The sequence below is a fragment of the Poromitra crassiceps genome (genome assembly GCF_964638095.1).
Source record: "Poromitra crassiceps genome assembly, chromosome: 5".
Lineage (NCBI taxonomy): Eukaryota > Metazoa > Chordata > Actinopteri > Beryciformes > Melamphaidae > Poromitra > Poromitra crassiceps.
In genome coordinates this window covers 24020613-24047529 of record NC_139642.1, presented here as the reverse complement: position 1 = coordinate 24047529, position 26917 = coordinate 24020613, and the positions used below count along the sequence as shown (strand labels likewise).

The following is a 26917-nucleotide window of genomic DNA, read 5'->3' as shown; positions in this document are numbered from 1 at the left end:
CACACAATTCAAGGTCCAGTAACAGAATGATAATGTCTTCTCTCTGAGCCTCCTCAGTGTAACACTCTCACAGTAACAGAATGATAATGTCTTCTCTCTGAGCCTCCTCAGTGTAACACTCTCACAGTAACAGAATGATAATGTCTTCTCTCTGAGCCTCCTCAGTGTAACACTCTACAGTAACAGAATGATAATGTCTTCTCTCTGAGCCTCCTCAGTGTAACACCCTTACAGTAACAAAATGATCATGTCATTGTTTTCTATCTGAGCCTCCTCAGTGTAACACTCTCACAGTAACAGAATGATAATGTCTTCTCTGAGCCTCCTCAGTGTAACACTCTACAGTAACAGAATGATAATGTCTTCTCTGAGCCTCCTCAGTGTAACACTCTCACAGTAACAGAATGATAATTCTTCTCTCTGAGCCTCCTCAGTGTAACACTCTCACAGTAACAGAATGATAATGTCTTCTCTGAGCCTCCTCAGTGTAACACTCTCACAGTAACAGAATGATAATTCTTCTCTCTGAGCCTCCTCAGTGTAACAGTCTCACAGTAACAGAATGATAATGTCTTCTCTGAGCCTCCTCAGTGTAACACTCTACAGTAACAGAATGATAATTCTTCTCTCTGAGCCTCCTCAGTGTAACACTCTACAGTAACAGAATGATGTCTTCTCTCTGAGCCTCCTCAGTGTAACACTCTTACAGTAACAGAATGATAATTCTTCTCTCTGAGCCTCCTCAGTGTAACACTCTCACAGTAACAGAATGATAATGTCTTCTCTGAGCCTCCTCAGTGTAACACTCTCACAGTAACAGAATGATAATTCTTCTCTCTGAGCCTCCTCAGTGTAACACTCTCACAGTAACAGAATGATAATGTCTTCTCTCTGAGCCTCCTCAGTGTAACACTCTCACAGTAACATAATGATAATTCTTCTCTCTGAGCCTCCTCAGTGTAACACTCTTACAGTAACAAAATGGTAATGTCTTCTCTGTGAGCCTCCTCAGTGCTGCTAAAACTCTGTTTTGCCCTCTATGCAACAAACTGTATAAATATGCAAAGCTTCCCACTGACAACTGTTTGCATTGAGTAATTCTATTGTGGAAAGATGGTCGCCTCAATGCATTTGTAGAATACAATGTGTGACGGTCCCCTGTTTATTATTTATGTTTCACATTCCCACTGCACCTTCCCTTTGCTTTATGTAGTTTGTTTATATGCTTTGATTCTTATCCTGTGTTCTGTTTTGCTCTCAGGACTCTGGGAGGGCAGATTGGCTCATCAGCTAATTGGAGTGCACCTGGGCCCGGTGCTCACTCCAGCTTTAAAACTCTGCCCTCCTGGCTGAGGCTGTTAGATTTGATTTCATTCCTTTCTTCTCCCCACCCTGCACTCACCTCAACATTTTGGTTTATCCATGCAACACTCTTCACACATTACACTCATCCACACATGCCTTACACTACTGACTTTACTGATTCTCACATGTCATGGTTTATTTAGTTTGGTTTGGTTTGGGTTAATAAATAAATACTTTATGTTTTGAAGTTACACCAACGTTTTCCTTGTCTTTTGTTATGCCTCTTGGTTCCCCTAGGCCAGGGTCATAACAAAGTGGGGGCTCGTCCGCTTTTTGGCTCGCTTTTGCGTGGAAAAGGTTGGTGTTTTGCTCGGCGTTCTGTTTGGTGAGATTATGGGTGTTAATAGAGGGTATGCATGTGATGTCACAGAGGCAGAAGTCACTGTGGGGTCACGCCCACTGAGTCACAGCAAGACTGAGCTTGAACGCAGTAATCAGCCTAGATAACTGACACCTGCTGCTCAGGGAGGAATTTGACACTCATTTTGACACTCGTTCCTGATTGAGGGGGCGTGTTCCAGTGGGTGTGCATACCCTCTATAGACCAAATCACCGTGACGTCACCATGTAAACAAATTTACTTCCGGGTACCACTTGGGGAAGGCGGCAGGTTTAAATGTGCGTGTTGTCAAATAAATGCTGTCAAACCCTCTCATTGTTTTCGGCCGACTACTTTCAATTTAAATGGTTAAACGGTTGGTAAACATGCTTGTCCGACGTATCTAGCCTTTCTTCTGTGTTTGTTTTATGTAGTGTTAGCTAGCTAATGTTTGTTTGTCTGTCAAACTCGCTGTTTTTTTGCAGAGTCGTTAACGTTACAGACAGAGTAACCTCGCGTCACCAGGCTCTTCTCGGCGAGAAAGAGCCTGGTACAGACAGAGCTACTGACGCCACGTCAATTTAATTTAGCTTCAAGTCTACTCTAGTCTGGTCCAACAGGTAAATTAGCTAGTCTGGTCTCCACTAACGTTAGTGAAAGTGTTGTTATGAATGATATTAAACAACAACACAACACGGACGAACCATTTTTGTCTTCTTTGTCTGTTTTTGTCTTCAACACGTCAGTTTGTGCCGTCCACCGCCATTATAATGTGTGGACCTCAGGGGTACCCGGAAGTAAATGTAAACATCCCGCTGATTTGGTCTATAGTGCGGGGTGGAGAGTTTTTCTTCCAGGTCTTGGTGTGTGCTGAGAATCAATGTTAAGGTAAGTGTTGCCTGGCTGGTTTATGAGTTTAATTGTTTGAGCATAGAAGTGTTTCCCTGTTAGGTGCGGTCAACAGAGAAACTCCAGATGAAAACAAGTCAACCTCACCTCATTAAGGACATCATTCAGATTAATTTCACACAGTCCAGTCCACGAAAGTGCAAAGTTCCTGATCCGTATGTCTTGATTCATAATTCATCATTAATTTCCAGCTCATGTGTTCAGGCTTTGGTGGTGTTGGATTTTTAGAGAGAGAGAGAGAGAGAGAGCAATCAGAGAAAGTGAGAATTTGATAGTCCACATCTAGACCTCAATGACTCTGCCTCAGTCTCTCTTCCACTGGAGACTCTCGGCTCTGCTTCTTCTTCCCTGCAGCGACTTGATGGACGATCCCAAGACAGAGCTGCTGCTCCACTCTGCTCCAGGCACGTCATCTAGCTACCGCCCACTGGCCCACAGAGCTCCTACCCTACCCATTATAGCTTCATCATTCTGGAGGAGTGACCAACGGCTTCTGCTCACACAGCATCTACTGACCTTTTCAATAAGACTGGTGGTTTCGAACAGACAGTGGTAGTAGCTCAGGCAGGGGTCATTTAGTGCTGTGTGACTAGAAGGATAATAACTGCTTTAGTATTTCACAACACATAAAACTCATTCACATCATATTTCTGGGGAATGAAAGGACAGAGGGTAGGTAGTCTCAAAGAATAGCAGCAGCTTGTAAAGGAGTTCAACGGGTTGACATTGGATCTGAGATACACAGGAAACACACTGGCGGGCTGGGCTGTTGAATGTTTCACTGAAGGATGAAGTTACAGACATTATTCTTTTGAAATAAATCAGCTAACATTGCCTGAGGAAGACCTACGTGGTTGAAACGCGTTGCGTTTTGTCTGCCCGTATAACTTTGAAGATATATTCTGATTTGTAACTGCCTGTACACAGATATATTACTTCGCATTAAATATTGCTATATAAAAATACTCCTAGTAGCTCCACCGTTTTTTCAATTTGAAATAAATACAACATCAATGCTAGGACCAAGGCCAAGGATTTTTATTGTACAACGTTTGAATTGAAGGATAATTAATAAATTAAAAGATAATTAATAAATTAAAAGAATATCTTCAGATGTTTGGGACTCCAGTTTGATGTTGAGATGCGGCCTTGTTGTTCATTCAGGATTCAGCAGGCTGGTGAAGTCAGAGCCAAGGACACAAAGTAAAGTTCAGAGCTACTGAACTCAACTGAACTACAGTAATAGATGGAGCCCTGCTACCTCATTCAGAACAGTGAACAGACATTTTCTGTATATTGATGTGTGTACTACTTACCTCTGGTAATATGACAGTAAAGGCAAATTTATAGTCTCAGCTATGCCGTAGGTTTTTGCTAACCATAAATCAGCTCTAAGTGCATGCAGTCTCCCAGGCAGGACCATGGACAGAGACAGTGCAGTAGCAGAGTCAAAGTCACCCAAGGATGAAAATTCTGTCAAACTCACCCCCATGTCGGTGGAAGGTTGGGTGACGTTTTTTCCAGGGTATCCGTGGGGTCTTGAAAAGTAGTACAATTTGTTCAATGTTGTAGCTTTTGTGGATTGTTTTAAATTGGCATACTTGTATGATATCGTCTCATATAAAAAATAAAAAAAAACTCTCGTAACGGACAAGCCCGTCTTTTATTGTCACACGAACACCACAATACATGCATGCGGCCACAACACACTCATGCTGACGGTGGCCGGTGAAAAGTGTCCTCTGCATTTAACCCATCCAGGCATGTCCTTTCCTCCGAGGGGCAGGCCAGGAGCAGTGGTCGCTTTCTCGTACAGCGCCCGGGGACCAACTTCGGATGTTGTCGTCACTGGTCGGATGACGATGACGATCTGATCTTCTGCATGTTTTTAGTGGGGGGGTTATATATGGAGGAACCCCCTGGGGGGTACGGGGAGAACATGCAAACTCCACACAGAGAGAAAGGCCCTTACGACGAGATAACCCACCTGGGCAGTAGGCACTGAAGATATGGGGGGAACACAACCACAGCACTCACAGTGTCCCAGGCGAGAATCGAACTCAGGACCTTCTAACTGTGAGGCGACAGCTCTACCACTGAGCCACCGTACCGATCGTAGACCCCTGATTTGAATCAAAATCGTATCGTGGCAGCCTTTGTGATATCAGCAAATATCGTATCAATGTCCAAATAATCTATAGGCTATAATATCACGTTGTGATAAAACTTGTGATTCACACCCCTATCGCTGATGTGGCGAAAGGGGTGTCGAGGTCTTAAAATATATTGAAAACGTCTTGAAAAAGGTCTTAAAAGATATGGAATTTAACTTCCTGCATTAGTTCACAAAAGATCCATGGAGTTTTCCAGGGAAACAGAGTTATAGCATTCTCTAAACAATTGAAGTGAATGGTGACAAACTGTTAAACCCCGAGATGCCAAGGTGACTTGAAAATACATAATTTACAGCTGTTTTTAGCTTTCACTTTAACGTGGCCACCAAAGGCCCTTTTCACAGCAACCGTTCTCAGGTGGTAAAACAGAAAGGAAAGCAGGTGTAACCTATAACATTAATGATGGCCCTGGCACTGGAATGGAACCATCATTAATTGGTTACACCTGCTTTAGTTCCTGCTTTACCACCTCAAAACAGTTGCTGTTAGATAGGTCTATTCACTTCAATTGTTTAGGAGAATGCTGTAACTCGGTTTCCCCTGGAAAATTCCACAAATGTTTTGTGGACTAAAAAACTTCCACCGGCATGGGGTGACTAGATAATGACTGAATTTACATTTTTGGGTGAAGTTATCCTTTAAAGAAAGTCAAGGAATATTAACATTAATTTCAAAGGACACTGTTGCCATAGGGGGGAAGAAATCCACTGACTGATGCTTGTACCCATGTGCCCTCCACTGCTTCACTGAACAGTGAGATTACAACATTCCAGACTGCTTAACAGCAGCCCCATGCTTGTCACCAGGCGCGGACTGCATAATCGGGCACGTCGGGCAAATGCCCGGTGGCCTGGCCTGATTTTTTTTTTTTTTTTTTTTGGTGCCCGCAGTCAGGCCACTCACTGAACAGCAGGCCAGGCGCCGCCTACTGGTTTACTAGTGGTTTTATTACTTTATTCAGGGTTAAAGTGGGTGCATCTCATTGTAAAATTGGACTCGGCCCAAATTGGGCTTCAAATGGCCCAAATTGGGCTTCAAACGGCCCAAATCTGGCTTCAAACGACCCAAATTGGGCTTCAAACGGCCCAAATTGGGCTTCAAAAAGCCCAAATTGGGCTTAAACGGCCCAAATTTTTCGCCGCGTCAGCCCATATCGGCCTGGCCTGCTTGGTATCTAATGGCCGGCCTGAATTATGATCCCAGTCCGCCCCTGCTTGTCACAGTATCACCGTCATATCATGCATGCAGTCCAGGGGGAGCTGACCATCTGAGAATATAATGTTATTAAATAATTTCATAATTTTACAATCTTATTATAATGCATTCATAAGACAGTTGCTGGTAGAAATGACTGATGTTGTCCCTCATCTTTAGAGTTACATATTTCCCATTCAAAACTGATAGGTTGCACTGTGTCGCAACGTATTCTCATGAAACGTTCGTATGATATCTTCGGAAAACAGTTTCCCTTCAGTTTCGTGCATAATCCTACAAATTATGTCCAACGAGTTCAGGCTTGATCCCCTGCGTCTCCTGGTGATGTTTTGACAAGTAAAACAACTTGGTTAAGGTTAGGGTTATGGTTTGGGTTTGGCTAACGCAAATGTTAAACGCGACAGGTTGAAATGTAGACTTTGGACTAGACTCAGTTCTCAGTCTCTATCCGCTTCACTCAGTAGGTGGCGCTGTTGGCGCCGCTCACCAAACGTCTGGGAGCCGAGACTAACTTTGGACATGCTGGGATCGAACACGCGGCTCCCTGTGTGAAAGGTGAGTGTTTTACACCTCCAGCATGGCCACTACATCTTGGCTTATGTCGCACTCCTGTGGCGTCAATTTCACACGGGTTGGCAGCATTACGTGGGTTATATGAATGACTTTTCGTTGGTTTTAGTACGAAGCTTTAATCAGAACAGCCTGGTCTATAGCCTATATAATATAGTCTGGAGCACAGAGCTCGGCTCACTGCTGGGTAGACAAAGCTCCGGAAAGCTATGAGTTAATTGATTGAGCCTTGTACTTTAAAACCGATTTATTCACTGCACATCAGCTATAATTAATTACTCTGCCCTGTGCTGTAATTCAATTTACTCAGTCTTTTTTCCCCTCTGTTCGGTTCTTTTGTGTTCTGTTCCCTACACAGCAGGCTGTCTTTTGCCCATTACACATTCCCCCATCTGAACCAGATGAACCGTTCTGACCAGTGTAGCAGGACCAAGTGGAGCCAGAGTTCTACTTCTGTCAAGCAGACCATGAGAGAGGCCGCCGACAAATGAATGATCAATAATACAAAAATCAGAGTTCAAAGTCCATAGTTAGATGATGATGAGATGTTCAGGGAAGCCCCAGAGACTTGGAGAGGAACTCACCATTAATGTACTCAAAGCACATAATAGAGTCAGCCAGAGAGAGAGAGAGAGAGAGAGAGAGAGAGAGAGAGAGAGAGAGAGAGAGAGAGACTTATCAACACTATACAGTAGATACAGTCGGTCTGTGTGGTAACGCCACAAGGTGAATGCATTTGGGCATCAGAAGTGTGATTTAGCAGAGGTAAAAAGTACTGGTATGATAGGTAAGCCAAAATGCTTACCATAAATAAAGCCAAAGCCTGAAGGAGCAAGTGCAGGAGAGTCTGACTGAGATGCACACGCACACGCACACACACGCACACACACACACACACACACACACACACACACACACACACACACACACACACACACACACACACACACACACACACACACACACACACACACACACACACACCTGTCCACTGTTGTGACAGTTACTGTATTGCACAGGTTTTACCTGCATTGTTTTCATTCAATGTTGCGAAGACATTGGTTCTTAATAAGTGTCAGCAAAGCCAGAGAAGAGCCTGAGACTTTTCCTCTCTCTGGGTAACAGTTTGCATATTGAGTGCACTTTCTGCCACTCTGCCAATTAGTTTCTCTAGTTTTATTGTTTCTCATAACACAGACATAACTGTGTAAACAGACTTATTTGTGGGCACGGTGGCGCAGTGGTAGCGCTGCCGCCTCACAGCAAGAAGGTCCTGGGTTCGATTCCCGCCTGAGGGTGTGTCCCCATTCCCATATCCTCAGTGCCTACGGCCCAGGTGGAGTTTGCATGTTCTCCCCGTGCTCTCCAGGTTTCCTTCAGATAGGAACCCCCGGCCCCCCGCTCAAAAAACAAAAACTATGTGATCTTCCTGGTGTCTACATTTGAAAAAATTACAACTCGGCTTAATTGTCCTCAATGACCCCACACAACATGTAATAATATTCTTGATCATGTGCTGATGTTTGACAAAAGTTGGGAAAATATGACAACTTATTACGACTAAAACAGGAAAAAGAGAGACAAAGAGAAACATTGAATTCAAAGGAGTAGAATGTCCACCAACATCAGTATGGTCTACTGCTGATATGAAAAGACTCAGAAGATCCCAGAGGGGGGAATGTTTCAATCAGATTGATCTTTTGAATGTTCCTTTCTGGCTGAACCTCAACCATCAAACGTTATTTCAACTTGTGTTTGTTGTGTGTAGTCACACTCTCCTACTGTGTACCATTGTATTATTTTAGTCAGATTCTTGGGGGACAGTTTTGTATGTGAGGAGAAACACAGTAACTAAGTGACAACTTATGGTTTATGAATGGCTCACAATCCAAACCTTATTTCTCTGGGACCAATTATTCCACTCACATGGCTCTGCATACTAACATGTACACACCCTGGAGTCTCACACACATTACCATTACATATACATAACATAGAGAGAAATAGACTTGGATAGAGAAAGATGTTGACATGATGCTTAGTTCTTAAACCACAGTCATCCAGTAACATAAAAATATGCACATTAAGGTTACATCATAACAGTGCTTGTTGTAGTATTGGGAATTTTGCAGAAATAGATACTAGTGTTGGCCATTCATTTTTATCACTGCTGGTTATCATTCCTGTTACGTTTGCAGCTTCTGTCGAACACGAACAGAATACAGATGTTTCACATCTCAGACCCACAACACACTCTGTCTAATCTCTGCTTACACTCCCATCCTATTAAGAAGCTACCTGCATCCTCATTACCCTTTCACATATTTCCCAGTGGACAGATAATTGACAATAATCTAAATGGCTCATGTGCTGATAAAATCCACAATAAATCATGATATAATAGATAAACCGTTAAATCAAAAATGAAATCCTCCATAGAGAGTTGGGAAAAACACAATATTGGAGAGAATGATTAAATTGCAGTGTAAATCAAAAGATCATTGAAATTAAAAAGATAAAAGCCCTACATAGAAAAAAAAAGCCATTAACCTTCAAACTGACATCATTCTTTGCCTCACAAAGATTGCGCGTGGACGGAGTGTAGAGACGGATGGCCACTGAGGCGAGAAATGACCTGCTATCCAAACAGGAACAAAACCCATTAGAGTGGCTGTTCTCTATCCTCATTCGCCTCTATTGTCCAGCTGTGTGTCTGGCTGATGGGAAGTGGACCGTCTCAAATAAGTCAGTGGGAGAGAGACAATGAATGGAGGCCGTCTGACCGACTGAATCAGCCACCTCACTCCACTCCTCTGTTGATTCAATTTGCTGCTCTGTGTGACTTTCTTTCTGTTCTCTCTTTAAGTGTTTTGTCTCTCTCTCTCTGTCCCTTCCCTCTCTGAATCTGTCTCTAGCTTTATCTGTGCTGTTTTAGTCTTGATGGAGACAGAGAGGTGAGGTGACGCTCATGGCTGCTGAATGAGGACGTTGAGAGTGGTGAGAAGTCTCCATGCTCGAGTCCAGCTGATGGCTTTTGTTGAGGGAAATGGATTTGTCATGCTTTGATTGAGCTAAATGGAAGACTAATTGTTACGTACTGCTGGTGGCAATATGATTGCAATAGGTCAGGCTTCAAATGTAAAAAGTTCAAGTGTTGTGTGCTGGAACAGGTAAAGACACACACACACACACACACACACACACGCACACACACACACACACACACACACACACACACTCACACACACACACTTCCTTTTTTCAATATTTTATTTAAAAAACATTTTTTTACAATACACGGACAAAACAAACAAACAAGCTCAGTCACAGGAATATATATATATATATATATATATATTTAGAACACGGCTCTCTTGAATACTCGATTCTGATTGGTCAATCAACAATATTCACCGGTCATTATTTCTCGACAACCGACCGCTGCTCTGCCACACCTGGATTAATCAGTTGATAAGAGCCTTTTGTCAGCAAGCCACTAGCTACTAATTAGGCCAACCAGTTGCAGCTGTGGTGTCTTGTGTGCCAATTACGAATGAAACCGCTTTGTCGTTGAAAACGCTATTAAAAATATATATTTGAATAATTATTTTTGTCAGATTATTGAATGATTTAGTTGTAGGCCGTGTTCTAAGCGGGATAATGTACAGTATATTGAGGCGTGATTACTGGGAAATAATGACCTTCAGGTGAACGATTAAGCCCTCCGCTACGCGTCGGGCTCAATCCACCTGTCGGTCATTATTTCCCCCGTAATCACCGCCTCAATATACATTATCCCTTACATATATAAAGAGAGAGACTATATAGTTAAGTCTGTAATCTGATTTGATGAATAATCTCTCCAATGCCCCAGGGCAGAGACAGGGACTCTGTCCTGTGAGTGAGCACCGTCCTTCGGATGAGACGTTAAACCGAGGTCCTGACTCTCTGTGGTCATTAAAGATCCCATCGCCACTCTTCACAAGAGTAGGGGTGTGGCCCCGGTGCCCTGGCTCAATTCCCCACACAGGCCTTCCTTCAATCATGGCCACCTAATCATCCCTTGTTACTTTATTGGCACATTTAGTCCTCAACTCTCCACCGTGATAGCTGATGTGTGCTGAGGGTTCTGCCGCAAACTGGCTGCTGTGCATCACCCAGTTGGCTGCTACACATCGGTGGTGGATGAGTTGACTTCCCTGCCCTCCCTCCCTTGATATGTGAAGCGCTTTGAGTATCTAGAAAGGCGCTATATAAATCCAATCAATTAATTATTATTAAGTATTGACCCAGTCCGATCTGCTTTGTCTAGGGGCGGACGGGCAACAACACTCAACACGCTGAAATACGGAACACTACACAGGCTGGATTCATCAATGAGAAAGCGGTGCACTCACCAAGCTAGCTGCCTGCTTCTGGCATGGAAGCGTTTGGTTGGTCACGAACCCGAGGCCAGCTCCTCTCTGGTTGTGCAGGAGGCATCCACGATTACCTCTTGCGGTTACATAGTCCCAAAAGCAGGACAAACAATAATTCCTAAAATGGTGCTCCAATATTATACCCTAACATGAGCTGGCAACAATTGCTATCATCTGACATCAGGCTTCTTTCTGTATGAGCTTTTACTCTACCTGCACGCACTGACGGTGGCCATTTTATATACCTCTCTGGCCACCCCAAAATAGACACAAGGGCGCCACCTGCCGTTACCAATTGTACACTACACCTCCTCACAGATAAAATCCAGCCAGTAAACAATATACCACGAATATTATGATCGATACATGAAGGGCGACGGAGAGTGAATGTAACAATATATATATATATATATATATATATATATATATATATATATATATACTGTATATATATTATCGATGATCAATATTGCAACATGGTGCCACCAGCTCCATAAGGTGCTTATATGCTTGTAAGGGATATTGTGCATGGGAACCTCACAGACACACAAGGGCTCTATGAGAAACCAGCCAGGCGAGTCATCCGTCACGTCACCCCTAACCTCATCAAGGTAGGTTAGAAACGGGTCCCAAATAGTTAAGCATTTTTTAAGTGAGTTGGTCCTCAGGAATCCAAGTTTCTCCATCCGTATGACAGAGGTCATGTCCGTCAATCACAATTGAAAAGAAGGTGAAGAGGATAATTTCCATTCCTGCAGAATTAGTTTTTTTTGGCAACAGCTGTCCCCTGCGTCAGACACTGTTGACACACACTAACTTTTGCATTCCAGAAAACAGGTACCGTCAACCAAGAGACAGATTGCAGACAAACAGGATTCCAGTTTAATCCATAAATTTGCCTATGTAATACATTAGAGCAATGACAAAACATGCTATTTAGATTCCAGCCACTATCTGCACCAAAATAACAATAAAATCCATTATCTATCTAGGGGAAGTTGACTGAACAGTGATATTTGGACCCTACACCGGCCTGGAGGCACAACCTCAGGTCCTTTGGCACTGGCACTTGCACTGGAAGAATTAAGGGGGGTCAACAACAATGCCATCTCTCCCCCCACCCAATCACCATGGCCCTCTCTCCCCCCACCCAATCACCATGGCCCTCTCTCCCCCCACCCAATCACCATGGCCCTCTCTCCCCCCACCCAATCACCATGGCCCTCTCTCCCCCCACCCAATCACCATGCCCCTCCCCCCCCCACCCAATCACCATGGCCCTCTCTCCCCCCACAAACAACATGGCCCTCTCTGCCCCCACACACACACACACCATGGCCCTCTCTCCCCCCACCAAATCACCATGACCCTCTCTCCCCCCATACAAACAGTATGGCCCTCTCTCCCCCCCACCCCATCTCCATGACCCTCTCTCCCCCCACCCCATCACCATGGCCCTCTCTCCCCCAACCCAATCACCATGGCCCTCTCTCCCCCAACCCAAACACCATGGCCCTCTCTCCCCCCCACACAAACACCATGCCCCTCTCTTCCCTCACTCAATCACCATGGTCCTCTCTCCCCCCACACAATCACCATGGCCCTCTCTCCCCCCACACAAACACCATGGCTTTGATTTGGGCCGTTTGAAGCCCAATTTGGGCCGTTTGAAGCCCAATTTGGGCCGAGTCCAATTTTACAATGAGATGCACCCACTTTAACCCTGAATAAAGTAATAAAAACACTAGTAAACCAGTAGGCAGCACCTGGCCTGCTGTTCAGTGAGTGGCCTGACTGCGGGCACCAAAAAAAAAAAAAAAAAAAAAAAAAAATATATATATATATATATATATATATATATATATATTTATTTATTTATTTATTTATTTTTATTTTTTTGCAGGCCAGGCCAGGCCAGGCCACCGTGCATTTGCCCGACGTGCCCGATTATGCAGTCCGCGCCTGCAGGCAGCATATCGCCACGTACGTTGCATAAACGCCACAATCTTGTGATTTATTTCAATGATGACACATGCCCAGTTTCCCAGTTACACCCCAGTTCTCCCCCCACGCCTTCCCGAACGTAACGTGACGCATCTGTCTCGTTTCACTGCAACTAATTGTTACACTTTCAAAAAGTAATAGCGGCAGTTAAACTGTATTTCACTTAATTTCCCTTATATTAGCAATTAATATCTTATTAATATTAAGTATCTTCACTGCAGCTTTAAAAATGAGCCTGCTAGAGCCTCTGAAAGACATCTGAGTAGAAACTCGGGGACATTTTTGGGGACAGCTTCATCTGAGGACAGGTCACCAAAAATGGGGACTGTCCCCGAAAATCGGGGACGTCTGGTCACCCTACTGCAGGCGTGTTGTGGCCACGTCGACCACTAAGCTGCTGAAAGGGATGGGAGTCTGAGGACAGGCCCTCAGGCAGGCTAGCAAGTCAATAGCATGCAAAGAACTCAAAGAATGGTTGCCAGCGATCCAGTAAGTTAAACACTTCCACAATGTAATTCTCACAGGTGTGACTTCTAGAGGCTTTACTTTCTAAATGAGTAGTGTGAAACTCAAAATAGATGTAAAAAGATGATATATTGTATGAAGTATCACCTACATTTTACACACACATATAAATGTTGACATATCAACAAAACACCAAGGAAGGAGGATGCTCTGATAACCCCACTCAAGGAATGATTGCCAATTACAATACAGGATTGTAAAATCTAACGCATGAGCTCAACCAATTTCAAAATTATAGTTAATGAGAAAATCTATAGACTCTTTCAAACATTTTAGAGCAGGAGTTTTCAAATTCTGAGACTGTGGGCCTCCCCTCAGACAAAGCTTGGAAAAAGGTGCCCACATTAACAACATGTTGTGGTCGCCACCTCTAGACATCCCTTTGCCACTGGGCCACCTCATTTAAAAATTCCTAAAACCGCCACTGGTTCTGATTCAACATACTTTAAATTCTTCAGCAGATGAGGCAGCAGGTCCTGTTCATCAGACGTGACATCTGGGGAGAGTGACTTATCACACAGTTGACTTAGCAGTTTGTATAAATAAAAATCTCTGCTTTTTTCACTTTGCCCCCAGCAAACAGCAGGACAAACATGTGCTGTGATAGTTGGCGTTGTTTTTGCAATTGTCATGTGGACTACAAATTGCCTTCTAATCTTCCTGATTTTTAATCTGACATCAGTTTCCCTCACACATTCAAGTAATACTTACTAAAAGTTTAAAGCATATTTAAATCAATCAATCAAATCAATCAATCAAGCGATCAATCACACTTTATTTATACAGCACCTTTTTAAGCTTGCAATACAAAGTGCTAAAACAAAATATAAGATAATAGGCCTAGATACAACACAATGAATATATAATAATAGTAAAAGTAAAATAAGTAAATTAATTAGTTAAAAAGTAATGCATACAATTCTGAGCATAGTACAGTAAAAAAATATTAAAAGCAATATGTGAAACAAAATCAAGGTCAGATCATGACACATTTTTTATGTACAGTAAAAGCTAACAAGTTCTACCTGAAGTATAAAAGGAAAGGAGGAAATGATGATGAAGTGAATTACAAGTAGTTGATGAGTGGCTTCCAGGTGAGACATAACAGGCGGAGCCAGGCACCAGCAGTAAGCTATTTAATGGTGAGGACAGAGTGAGGGAGGCAGACAAAAGATGGATCTCTTCCAGGTCCTGTGTGGTTTGACCCTGGTGATCGTTTTGTCATCCAAAGGTAAGAGGGCGAGTCCAATTTTTCACCTAAATGGAACATATATATATACATGTATATATATATATATATATATATATATATATATATATATATATATATATATATATATATATATATACTTTCAATTTTTTTCACTTTGTCATATATGACAAAGCGAAAAAAAGTTCAAAGTATATATATATACAGTATATATATTTTGTTTTTGCTCAGTGTCAAATGTTTCATGGTTACTCACGATTCAGTAGCTGGCTGGTTGGCTTGGTTCCAATCGTAAAACACTTTATGAATTTTTTGAAACATCTATGGAGAAAATGAATGGGGAATTCTCTTATGGAACCGGAGCTGCTAAAAAGTGGGTGGTCACTGTTGAGCTCTATACATTTCATAATAATTTAGTATTATGGTTTGTTCGTTTATTGAATCATTTGCTTGCAATTTTTTATTATCTTATTTTTGTGTGTGCAAATTTTAACCTAAGCTGTAAGTGGGGAAGAAAATCATATATCACTGAAACATTATTATCTAAAATGAACCATCAAATGGATTCTGTCCTTTTTGTGTCATTTTTGTCTAAATGAACTGCACTCTGATGGGAACTTGCAATGTTGCATTCTTTGCTTAGAACCATAGGCAGCGAGTCACATAGTTTAGTGTGACAAGCTATTTCAAGGTATATGACATGTCATGTCATTCGTTGTGTCACATCATATAATCAGTGGTTGGGACGGTGGTATAACCAGTTTGGTTCCAATTTTTAAAATAGCATGAAACGTGAAGAAGAAAAAAACATGGATTTGGATTTGGAAAACATGACTCCTAGGATTACAAAATAATTGCAATGATACATTTAAAATTGTGGTAAAGATCTTGGTTGATAAATTTTTTTTTTTTTTGTACACGTTGGATCCATATTTGGAAGATACTGGTACTGTATGTATATGAACGTGAGGTAATGAACCAAAGTATAAAGTCTAAAATAATTGCACACACACACACACACACACACACACACACACATACACACACACACACACACACACACACACACACACACACACACACACACACACACACACACACACACACACACACACACACACACACACACACACACACACACACACACACACACACACACATCTGCTTTACACTGAACAGGTTTGCTTAATATTTTTCTTCCTTTGTTTTGAATTCCAGGTTGTCATGCACAGCTTGCCGGTAAGCATCCAAGACCAACTGTACAGGTTCTTCAAGTTCCCGTTCCGTTTCCTCTGTGTTAGCACAATAAGAAGCATGTGAAAGACTCTATCCATCTGTAAAGATCTTAAATCACCACCCCTGTCACGTTTAATGTTTCACTTAGTTTCACTTCATACACACACACACACACACACACACACACACACAATTGTGCGCTGCGCATGCCAATAGAACAGGCGAGGCCACGCGGCTCGTATGCGAGCCCGCACAGCGAGTGAGCCTAGGAATCGAGCACGTGTCATCAGTCATCAGTCATCACTGACATCATATATATACTGTATATATATATATATATATATATATATATATATATATATATATATATATATATATATATATATATAAGACTAGTTGACAACCAAGTATAGTTTGGTGACAAGCTGGAGAGACAGTTGACGGTCGGAGAGACAGCATCCGGTACGGGATTTGTTTTAGCACCCCAGCCTGGCTCTCTCGTGAGGGAGAAATCCACAAACGCTACGGATCAGCCTCCTGAAAATCTGCGTAAACATCGGCGCGGCCTGGGGTGGGGTCCTTCAGGCTAGAGCGAGGTGCTCGGCGCAGGCGAATGACGTGCAGCGCACAGGCCTTCTTGAGGCATCCTCCCTGCCCATGGTACGGCATGGTAGGATTGCCTTCTTCCACGGGAGGTTCTGGTGAGACAAAGGAGGTGCCCGGCCTGGAATCACCCCACAGGGCCTTAGACCTCCATGCACCGAAGGGTCTTTCAATACTGCGGTGTAGCACTAACTATTGCAGCGGATTGGGCGTGATCAACCCTTCCGCGGGCAACATTGCAGACAGAGTAGGAAGGCTGATCCGTGAGCGGCTGCTTCTGGGACGCGGGTCGGGGTCGTAATCGGCCTCGGCTGGGTCTACTGGGCGAGGGTGTATGATGTTGTCAGACCCGAAACACCCCACGACCCCAGTTAACATCACTGATGACGTGTCCCAGTGCATGCTGTAGTATGTATATTTGAAACTATATATATATATATATATATATATATATATATATATATATATATATATATATATATATATATATATATATATATATATATATATATAAATATACATATAGGTAAAGTACATAAAAAAGCATCCTATGTGATCATTGCCTTAGGGGTTCATTCACAGTCACCAGTACTACCAGCCATTTTTAAAATGTAAGCATGCACATACTGTACTGTGAGGTGCTTTGGAGCAAATGGCATACGTTCTGTTCTGAGTCCCCTCTTTCTCTTCTCCTCTTCTGTCAGTCTGTGGTAAGGCCCCGCTCAACCAAAGGATTGTGGGAGGCCATGATGCCAGCCCTGGCAGCTGGCCCTGGATGGCCGATGTACGCACCCTTGAAGGCTACTGTGGAGGAACTCTGATTAACAGCCAGTGGGTGCTCACAGCTGCTCATTGCATCTCGGGGTGAGGAATCATTATGGCAAACGTAATGTTAATTTTTCGTCTTGACTTAGCGGCTGTTCACACAGGACGCGTGTATTTCAGATCAAGGCGCTTTGGAGTGCTTCCAGCGCGCACAGACCACAGCCACGGAGCGTTTTTGTTTTGTTTTTTGTTTTTTCCTGATGTCGCACGCAGTACAGGTCAGGACGCAATACGGTCACTGACGAGCAGCGTACTTTTCCTCCAAACGCGGAACTTTTTTCAGCTTGAGACGCCCAGAGCGCTCCGCCCAAATAGTAGCCGCCAAGAGCGCTTAAAGCCCCATTCAGCAACTTTTCCAAGTTTTGCTATTGGAGAAACTGCGCCCTCTGGGTGCAATAGTATCGCTATCGCTATCGCCGTTCAAAGTCAACAAAACACAGCGGGAGAAAGCTCTATGTACATCTTGTGACATCGGGTACTCACCACGTGATGAAATAATAATCCATAGTTATGTGAAACGTCATTTTCGTAGCAAATCCACACCGAGTTACTTCCTGAACACAACGCTCCCGCTGTACTGCGCATGCGTGCATCTTGCCTCCGGGACACAGGCACCAAACTGCTTAGTCCCAGGAGAGGCCTTTGGAGGGCGGTGTGTGACCAATAGAGGTGACATTCTCCCTGTTACAAGTCACTCTACCATCCTCAATGACTAAAAAGCTGTGGTGAAAAAGTTACTGATTGGGGCTTTAAACGCCAGGTGTGGTCCTTGAAAGAGGAGCGGTCCTAGCGCGTCCTTACCATAGAGAATGAATTGCAGAAAGGCGCTGGCTTCTGAAATACACACCTCCTCCTGTCTGCACAGCCCCTTATAGGTCCAGCAATGAGAATGATCGTACAGTCCTCAATTTCATGATCGGTACAGTCCTCAATGTCATGATCGGTACAGTCCTCAATTCAATTTCATGATCGGTACAGTCCTCAATGTCATGATCGGTACAGTCCTCAATTCAATTTCATGATCGGTACAGTCCTCAATGTCATGATCGGTACAGTCCTCAATTCAATTTCATGATCGGTACAGTCCTCAATTTCATGATCGGTACAGTCCTCAATTTCATGATCGGTACAGTCCTCAATTTCATGGTATAAATAAACAAAGGACCGTTCATATAAAGTTACCCCAAATGATTATAACAGCAACTCTCCGTCTGGTTGTGAACATAAGAAAACTAATTCTTAATTCCAATCTACTTCCTGGTGTAATGATGTCACCTATAGTATATGCATGTGTGGGAATGCCCACAAAATGCATATACGGCTGTTATACGGCTGGCGCGCGAGTGGGGTAAAACCGCCCATATATCTCAATGGGCTGACTCACCAAAGGAAGGTGCTGCGGCTCTAAACTACAGGTTTGGGGATTCTAGAGCAGAACACAAGACGTCTGCTCAGATGTGCGTTTACTGCGGTGGTTAAATCCCTGATCGTGTCTGCCTGGGCTGGGCTATCAGCTAAATTCTAACTTTGCTGAATAGATAGAACGGGGGATTTACCCCACCCTGACCACGCCCCCAGCCAGGCTGAGCCAGCTATAACCCAGCGTCTATGACGAGACATCGCCCCAACCTATACGTGACACATCATTACACAAGGAAGTAGACCTGGGTATAGGTCCTATACCCAGGTCCGCTGCAGGGTGACGTGCTGCAGGGTGACGTGCCTTGCTCATTGTCAGTTGACCTGTTGAGGGAGCTGAGAGTTTCCCTGTCCACGTTCGGCTAAGGGCTAAATGGTAGAATTCATGCTAACTTTTACCATTTTCCTTCCTCCAGAGATGACGACTTTAGTACTTCAGCTGTTTACTTGGGACAGTTGGGAGCAAACTCCACTGAAGAGCCCCTACGGCTACGCATTGAACGGGCCATCTGCCATCCCGACTACAACTCACGCAATTATGAGAATGACATATGTCTCCTGAAGCTGGCCTCTCCTGTGAATTTCACCGACTACATCCGCCCGGTCTGCCTGGCCGCAGCCAACAGCAGCTTCCACAGCGGGACTGAAAGCTGGGTCACTGGCTGGGGCACGACCTACACTAGCTGTGAGTACAAAGGTTGAAGAATCCAACAGGATTTTGTCATGCTGAATGACCTTGGGGCATCGACATAAAAGAAAGATGGACGCCGTCTCAGCTCTCTATTAGTGAAGCCACAGCATGTTAGATCGCCGCTCTGGCGACCGGTCCCAGTATAGAATCACAAGGCCCGCCTCCGCCATGTTAGTGGATGGGAAATGAGCCAAACTATACAATCAAAGTACATGTCAGATATATATTTTTTCCAAATGTGGTTTCTATCATTTTCGGTAGTTCTTATCATGCTAATGTATGTCCAAGTGCACATTTTTCTGATCAGTTTGTTTTTAAGTAATTTAACGATATAAAAAGGGACGATTTACAGTTGTGGCAGCCAGTCTCAAGTCGTCACTGCCGGTCCCCTCATAGACCTAGGTTACATAGACCAGACCGATGTTAAGTTGCCCAGCTCGAGCAGCCCGGAGTCCGGCTGCTAGGAGCCGAGATGACCGGCTCGCCCCCAGTTCCTCCTGATCTCCAACAAACGAAAATCAGATTTCCATACAGGCGTCATTTTGATAAACTGACCTCATAGTGGGACTCTACATGGTTACTTTTGGTGAGACTAAAATGATTAGAACTTAAAGTGCCATATTTACAGAGCTATAGGATTGACTGTATTGAAATACACAACGTACTGTGGGCAAAGCTACAGCCAGCAGCTACATAGAAAAAAACTCACACAACGGAGCTACTGCGCAGAATCTGGTCCACTAGTTTCAGCCTCAAAAGAGCCTAGTGGGAGGAGGTGGAGTTGCAGTCTCCACATTTAATATAGCGTAGTAGTTCAGTGCCTTGGGGCCTTTCAATCTTGGCTAACACACATTTCAGCAATTCCACCTTTACACTGGGTGATGATGGCGCTCTGCTCAGTGCTCACTTAAAGGAAGCAATGGAAATCCACTCAAATACCTCATATTCCTGCCTCCCAACTCCCCATTTGTGTGTCATGTGTGCCTTAAAATGCTGAATAAAAGTAATGTATAAAAAGGGGGGAAATGCATAATAATTTCTAAAGCACTAGGTTTATAGATTAACAATGCTGTATGTTGAATATTCATTCATTCAGCACAGAAATGTGTCAGAAGATGTTTTCACCCCCCCCACCCCCCTCCATTCTTTTGCTTAAAGCCTTTTCTGAGACGCTCCAGGAGGTGGAGGTGCCAATCGTGGGAAACAGGGAGTGCAACTGCTACTATCACCCAATCACAAAGAACATGATCTGCGCCGGTCTGAAGGAGGGAGGGAAAGACGCATGTCAGGTGACCTCAACTTTCTATATGTGTTGTGAGATGATGTGCTGATTTCTCAGGGAGAGGGGTACGGTGGCTCAGTGGTAGAGCTGTCGCCTCACAGTTAGAAGGTCCTGAGTTCGATTCTCGCCTGGGACATCTTCAGTGCCTACTGCCCAGGTGGGTTATCTCGTCGAAAGGGCCTTTCTCTCTGTGTGGAGTTTGCATGTTCTCCCCGTACCCCCCCAGGGGGTTCCTCCGTATATAACCCCCCCACTAAAAACATGCAGAAGATCAGATCGTCATCGTCATCCGACCAGTGACGACAACATCCGAAGTTGGTCCCCGGGCGCTGTACGAGAAAGCGACCACTGCTCCTGGCCTGCCCCTCGGAGGAAAGGACATGCCTGGATGGGTTAAATGCAGAGGACACTTTTCACCGGCCACCGTCAGCATGAGTGTGTTGTGGCCGCATGCATGTGTTGTGGTGTTCATGTGACAATAAAAGACGGGCTTGTCCGTTACGAGAGAGTTTTGGTCCAGCCAAGCCACCTGCCACCTGCCAATATCAGTTTCAGGATGGGTTATAATTAAGGTCTGATATGACTTATTGCAGGTTTAATGACATAAGAGAAAGTGATTGACTTAAAAACAAGACCAGGTCAAATCCTGGTATATAGCGGAACCGGACTGGATTTCTGAATATCCCTGTGTGAAGAGAACATGTGCTTGTGTTTTGACAGAATTATTTGATTTGAGTTACGGTATATTTTGTGTGTTTGTGTGTGTGTCTGTTGCATTTTGAAAATTAGTGTTGGTGTTTAACACTTGCTAGCAATTGTACAAAACTGTAAGTCTTAACTGTATATTTTATGAGTCTGGACAAGACAGAATGTAGACTGCAACTTGACTTGTTGGCGGAGGCCTACGACAGTGAGGCAGTTCTTTCTAGTTAAAGAGGATATAGTTTAGAGACAAAAAGCAAGCTCTGCCTTCTCAAACACTGCCAATCTCTTTCCACAGGGAGACTCAGGTGGGCCGTTGGTGAGCAAACAGACCGTCTGGATCCAGTCTGGAATAGTGAGTTTCGGCAGAGGCTGCGGCGAGCCCAAATCGCCCGGAGTCTACGCCCGCGTGTCCCAGTATCAGGAGTGGATCAACAGCATCATCACCACTGACCAGCCGGGCTTCGTCATCTTCAGCTCCCATGGGAACGACAGTGACGACGGCTTCGTCTGTCCGACCACCAAACCCACCCGGCCGCCCTCCACCCCCCCGCCCCCCACCCACATCTACACCACCACTGAGGATGATTGCAGCATCTTTTGCGGCGGTGCGAGCGTCATGCGCTTCACTCACGCCTTTTCGCTCCTCCTTCTTGTGCTGTCAGTTTACATCATGGTCAGTGATGATTAAGACCGAATCAGGGTTAGGGTTACTGTTAGGCCGCGGAAACGGAGAAGCTTGAAGTTGTTCGTCATTTTAACTTGTGTCGAGAACTATTCAAGCTTATTTGAGGGTTTTCTTGAAGTTGAATTTTCTTGACTTTTAAAGGTTTCAACAAATTTTACCTTTATTCGGGATAATGATGTATGTATGTATGTATGTATGTATGTATGTATGTATGTATTTGTTAAAAGTGAAATTGTGTTTGGAGGTGTATTTGGTAAAAGTGAAATTGTGTTTGGAGGTTTCGTGTTTGCTTCATTGTATTATGACTGCGCATGTATCAAGTTGAATGTATTGAAACCAGCCATGACTACAGTAACAATATCACAATGGAGCTTGACATGTGGCAGTGTGGCACACAGAGCACCGCAACACAAAGTTGAAATCATACAAAAAATTTGGAAAAAAAGAGGGTTTAATTAGTAGCTGTTGTATAAAATTGAAGTTCCATTGATTGGCATTTCATAATCAATAAGCTATAATTGCATACACATTGTATTGGTATGAGTTATTAGTTATCAACACATCGTAATGGAGACGCACATACATAGGAGATTTCTCCCCTTTGCTCTGGCCTTCAGAAACTCATGACCACGAGACAGGAACGCTTGCTGATAACAGTCTCCCAGTCAGACTGCACCGACGCACACTCCAAACTATTCACACATTCCTCTCCCCCCTCTTTTCCTCCTCTCTCTCTATAAGTAATCCATGTCAACTGTCAGTCATCACTGAATATTTGGACTCTGTACATTGATCAGATGTGTACATTGAGATTCAGTCCTCTGACAATGGAGTTTGTCAGAGTTTGTAGGGCTTTAAATATACTTTCATAAGACATCTTTCTGGCTCTTGGCTTCATTCAATTTGTTTTATATTAGCTGTTATATATAGCGGATGAGGAGTCGTGAAATTCCATTCTACAACAGTAGCATACTGTAAGAACAGATGGAGGCTGGAGCCATGACCACCTTTTTACCACTAGCAGCTAACAAGGTGCAGAATATTTCTTTATTTTCCCTGTCAAATCACCCCCCCCCACACACACACACACGCTCACACACACACACACACACACACACACACACACACACACACACACACACACACACACACACACACACACACACACACACACACACACACACACACATGGATTGTTGCATCAAAGTGCGTGGACATAGAGGTGTTGAAGGTTGAAGTTTGAGAAACCCGTGGGGCTCAAACTCTAGCACTCTTATCTTCGGCCGGTGACTGAGAGAGTGTGAATGTCTTTTGTGAGAATATGTGTGACAGCTGTTGTCGACGTGTGCTACTGTATCTGTCTCCACTAACTCTCCACATCCAACTGTCACTTTCACAGTGAGGCGTGATTCATTAGCTGAACGACAAAACTGTCTGTCTCATTACGGTCCAATTACTGGTTGTCAAGTTCACAATCTGCACACCCAGAGTCTACGAGTGTGACGACTAATATGACTCTGGGACAGACGGCCCATATTTCGCGGTTTCCGCTGTATGGATGTCTGTGTCAAGACGTGCTGCGGGTATTGTTTTTTTGTTTTTGTTTTATTAAGATTATTTTTGGGGCATTTCTACCTTTATTAGATAGGACAGTTAGAAGCTTTAAGCTTCTGGCATACTCTTTGCGCCCAGCCAAGCGCATAGGGCGCGCGCCGATTATGACGTAATCGCACGGGGCGTGTCGGGGGGCGAGGCCTGAGCGCAGCGCGACGCGTCCATGGAGATTTTTCTATCAGCGCGTCGGGTTTTGCTGCCTGTGCCTGTGAGATCTCCGTGGTAGGCTATCAGCGGACATCTGCTGTGATTGAGTCCTCACCATCGTACAGCCGCCTTCAAAGCATGATGTTCGATTATAACGAACTAGTTGTGTGCCTGAGCCTTCCCAAATGTTGAGGGTCGTTTTTTAGAATTTAATACATAGAATTGGGAACGTTACATTCAATTTCATTCAGACTGCCTGGAGGAGCGAGCTGAGCACTGAGTATGTTTTGTTTTGGCCTGCGCCGAGTGCGCGCGCCCTCCTCGGAGCCCCGCCTCCAGCGCGTGCGCGAAGAGTATGCCAGAAGCTTAGGCAGACAGGAAAGGTGGGAAGAGAGAGAGAGGATGACATGCAGCACAGCGGGAATTCGTTTACAGTCCAACTGACGCGAGAATGGAGCTGGAGCTGTCTGTCCCAGAGTCATATTAGTCGTCAGACTGATAGACTCTGAGTTTCCAGATTGTCAAGTCCATGTCAGCTGCCATATTCTAGAGACAGGAAACAGCTGCTGTTTATGTCCCGGACATATGTTGTTGGTGCCATGGGGCGAATCCCTTTGTATAAATCGGTACTATGTTCACTTGACATTAAGACTCCGGTAAAGGGTTCACACCTCAACGATGCCATGGTGACACATGTATCAATCAGGAGAGACTAGTGAATGAATAAAATAATTGATTACAACAGAATGAATGAATGAGAATGAATTATGAATTACAGAATGAATGAGAAATAAGTATTTTCAATAAAGTCTTTGACGCTTAGACACTACAGGGAGATATTGAGAGGGTCATCAGCCCTGTGCAGCAGCCCGATATATCCCCCCTGTGAAGTCTAGATACTGGTGGTGATGATACATCTCCTGAGCCTGATGCGACTCTACCGAGACTGATGAATCTGATGACTCTGATGGGTCTCTGAAGACTGGGCGGAGACTGGGAGGTGGAGGGGTGCGCGATGACACCAGCAGTTGCAGCAGGAGGTGAGCAGGCTGAAGTGGATAGAGAAAGAGAAATATTTAAAAGAACAGGAGCCATGTGATTGGCTTACAATGGATGGTATAGCAATGTGATAGGCTTACAGTGCGTGTGGCTATGCCATTGGATAGATGAGACCAGCTGGCAAACAGCTGATAATTCAAATCGATGGCCGGAAAGTGACAGACAGGCGCTATTTTGAGCGTGCGTGCAAGATATGAAGGCAGGATCAAATGAGAAGTTGTCTTCCTGATTGAAACCCTGTTAGAACTTCAATTGTCTGTAGTGTTGAGTCTTGCATTTATAGATGACATGCTGTGCATTCAGTGCAATGTGAATGTAAGAGAAAGCCTCTGGGATCACACACAGATTCATTTCAGCAAAGGAAATAGTTTTTGACAGTGAAGTGTGTGAAAGTGTAGCAGCTACTTGACTCCTCATCCATCAAGTATCAGGATACATGACAGAATGGACCTACAGTATATTGATCTAACGTGGTCAAAATATGACACCCCATGACACAGTGTTCTCTCCTCTCAATGCTGTGACCTCCACAAATGCATCATCAAGTTGCAGATACTCTGCAGTATAGTGCTGCTGTGAAGCTAATGACTGTTGGAGCTCTAGTTTCCCTGTTGGTCTCTGTCCTGAATAAAGCGCTCCTTTGTCTATTTCTAGTGACGCCACCCCAGTGGCTTCCATCACACAGGCCTCCAGCTGATTATCTGTGATTCTGCTGAGAGCGTTTGATTTGATTTATGGCTGTTTTCCTCACGTTGTACTTAGACTCTGCTCCACCCCACCAGAGTGTTCAGCTAACAAACCCTGGGAAAGCTTCCCTTAAGACTTTGCTCTGTTTTGAGTGTGAAGAGAGGTGGCTCTACTATCTGCAAAAAGAGAAAATGAAATAGGACGTAGCAGAAGAAAACAATGAGGAAATCTTCCTCCTAAAGCAGGTTGCAACACAGTCACACAGACAATTGTAACATAGCAACGTTTTGGACCAACGTTGCTATGTTACAATTTCGGCTCCAAGATTGTAAAATGGTAACGTTCTGAGATTTTAGGGTAAGGGGAGGGGTTAGAAATGGAAAATCTCTGGAAACCACGCCCACCCCTGTATAAACGTACGTTACCATTTTACAATTTCGGAGCCGAAATTGTAACATAGCAACGTTGGTCCAAAAACGTTGCTATTTTACCATTGTTTTGGACATCAGCACTAATAGAGCATGGTGTTGCTTTACTGTGAGCAGAGAGCCAGGCAGCAGCATCATCATCTCTATTCACAGATGAGTGAGAGGAGGAGGAGAGAAGATGGTCGATAGCCAGTTAAAGAAGAATAGTGGGATATTGTTGTTGGTCTCAGTGTTCAGCCGTCTGGAACAACAACAACAGATTAAGAAAAGCAGTCGCTGCTGTGATGGTTCATCAATTTAAGCTGCACTCAGGAATTACATGTTGTTACATTAGAAACACTGTCAGACCTCAACATGAAATTATATTTATATCCAGAAATGAACAGTTTAAAGCTAGAAGATCATTAGCATGTTCACACAGGCCTGACAAACCGAATGTAAAAACCACGCAACTGGTACAATGGTTCAGTCATTAGAAATACAGCTAACATCAGGGAAGCTAACGTTGTTTTTGTCACAAACATCTTTTAAAAACCCACTGCTACCTTCCAGCAACATCTAAGAAGATGTTTTTGTCTGGACAACACCATTAAAATCTGGGTTTACATAACTGCAGGCTTCTCCCAGTATAAACATCACACTATATCCTACTGATGTGAAATGTACAGTGAAAGTCTAGTACAAATGAACAGTCTAGGAAGTGGACATCACAGCAGGCTGACTGTGAAGGTGAGCGTGAAATAGAAATGTGTTTTGTCAAATCTATCAAAACATAACTCATATAGATAGCTCCGTGACAAGGAGCTACACATAGCTCCATGACAAGC

At 43.9% G+C, this 26917-nt stretch overlaps 1 protein-coding gene across 1 annotated transcript; it reads left to right on the top strand.

The window, feature by feature from the left end:
- Positions 1 to 14672: 14672 nt before the first annotated feature.
- On the top strand, positions 14673 to 23020 carry LOC310776390 (chymotrypsin-like protease CTRL-1; the record flags this gene model as incomplete). The annotated part of the gene is made up of 6 exons (XM_083636584.1): positions 14673 to 14730; positions 15928 to 15948; positions 17253 to 17412; positions 19209 to 19477; positions 20642 to 20772; positions 21766 to 23020. 6 exons carry the CDS (start codon positions 14673 to 14675, stop codon positions 22156 to 22158), a joined length of 1032 nt encoding a protein of 343 aa, XP_083492710.1. The 3' UTR covers positions 22159 to 23020.
- Positions 23021 to 26917: the final 3897 nt, after the last annotated feature.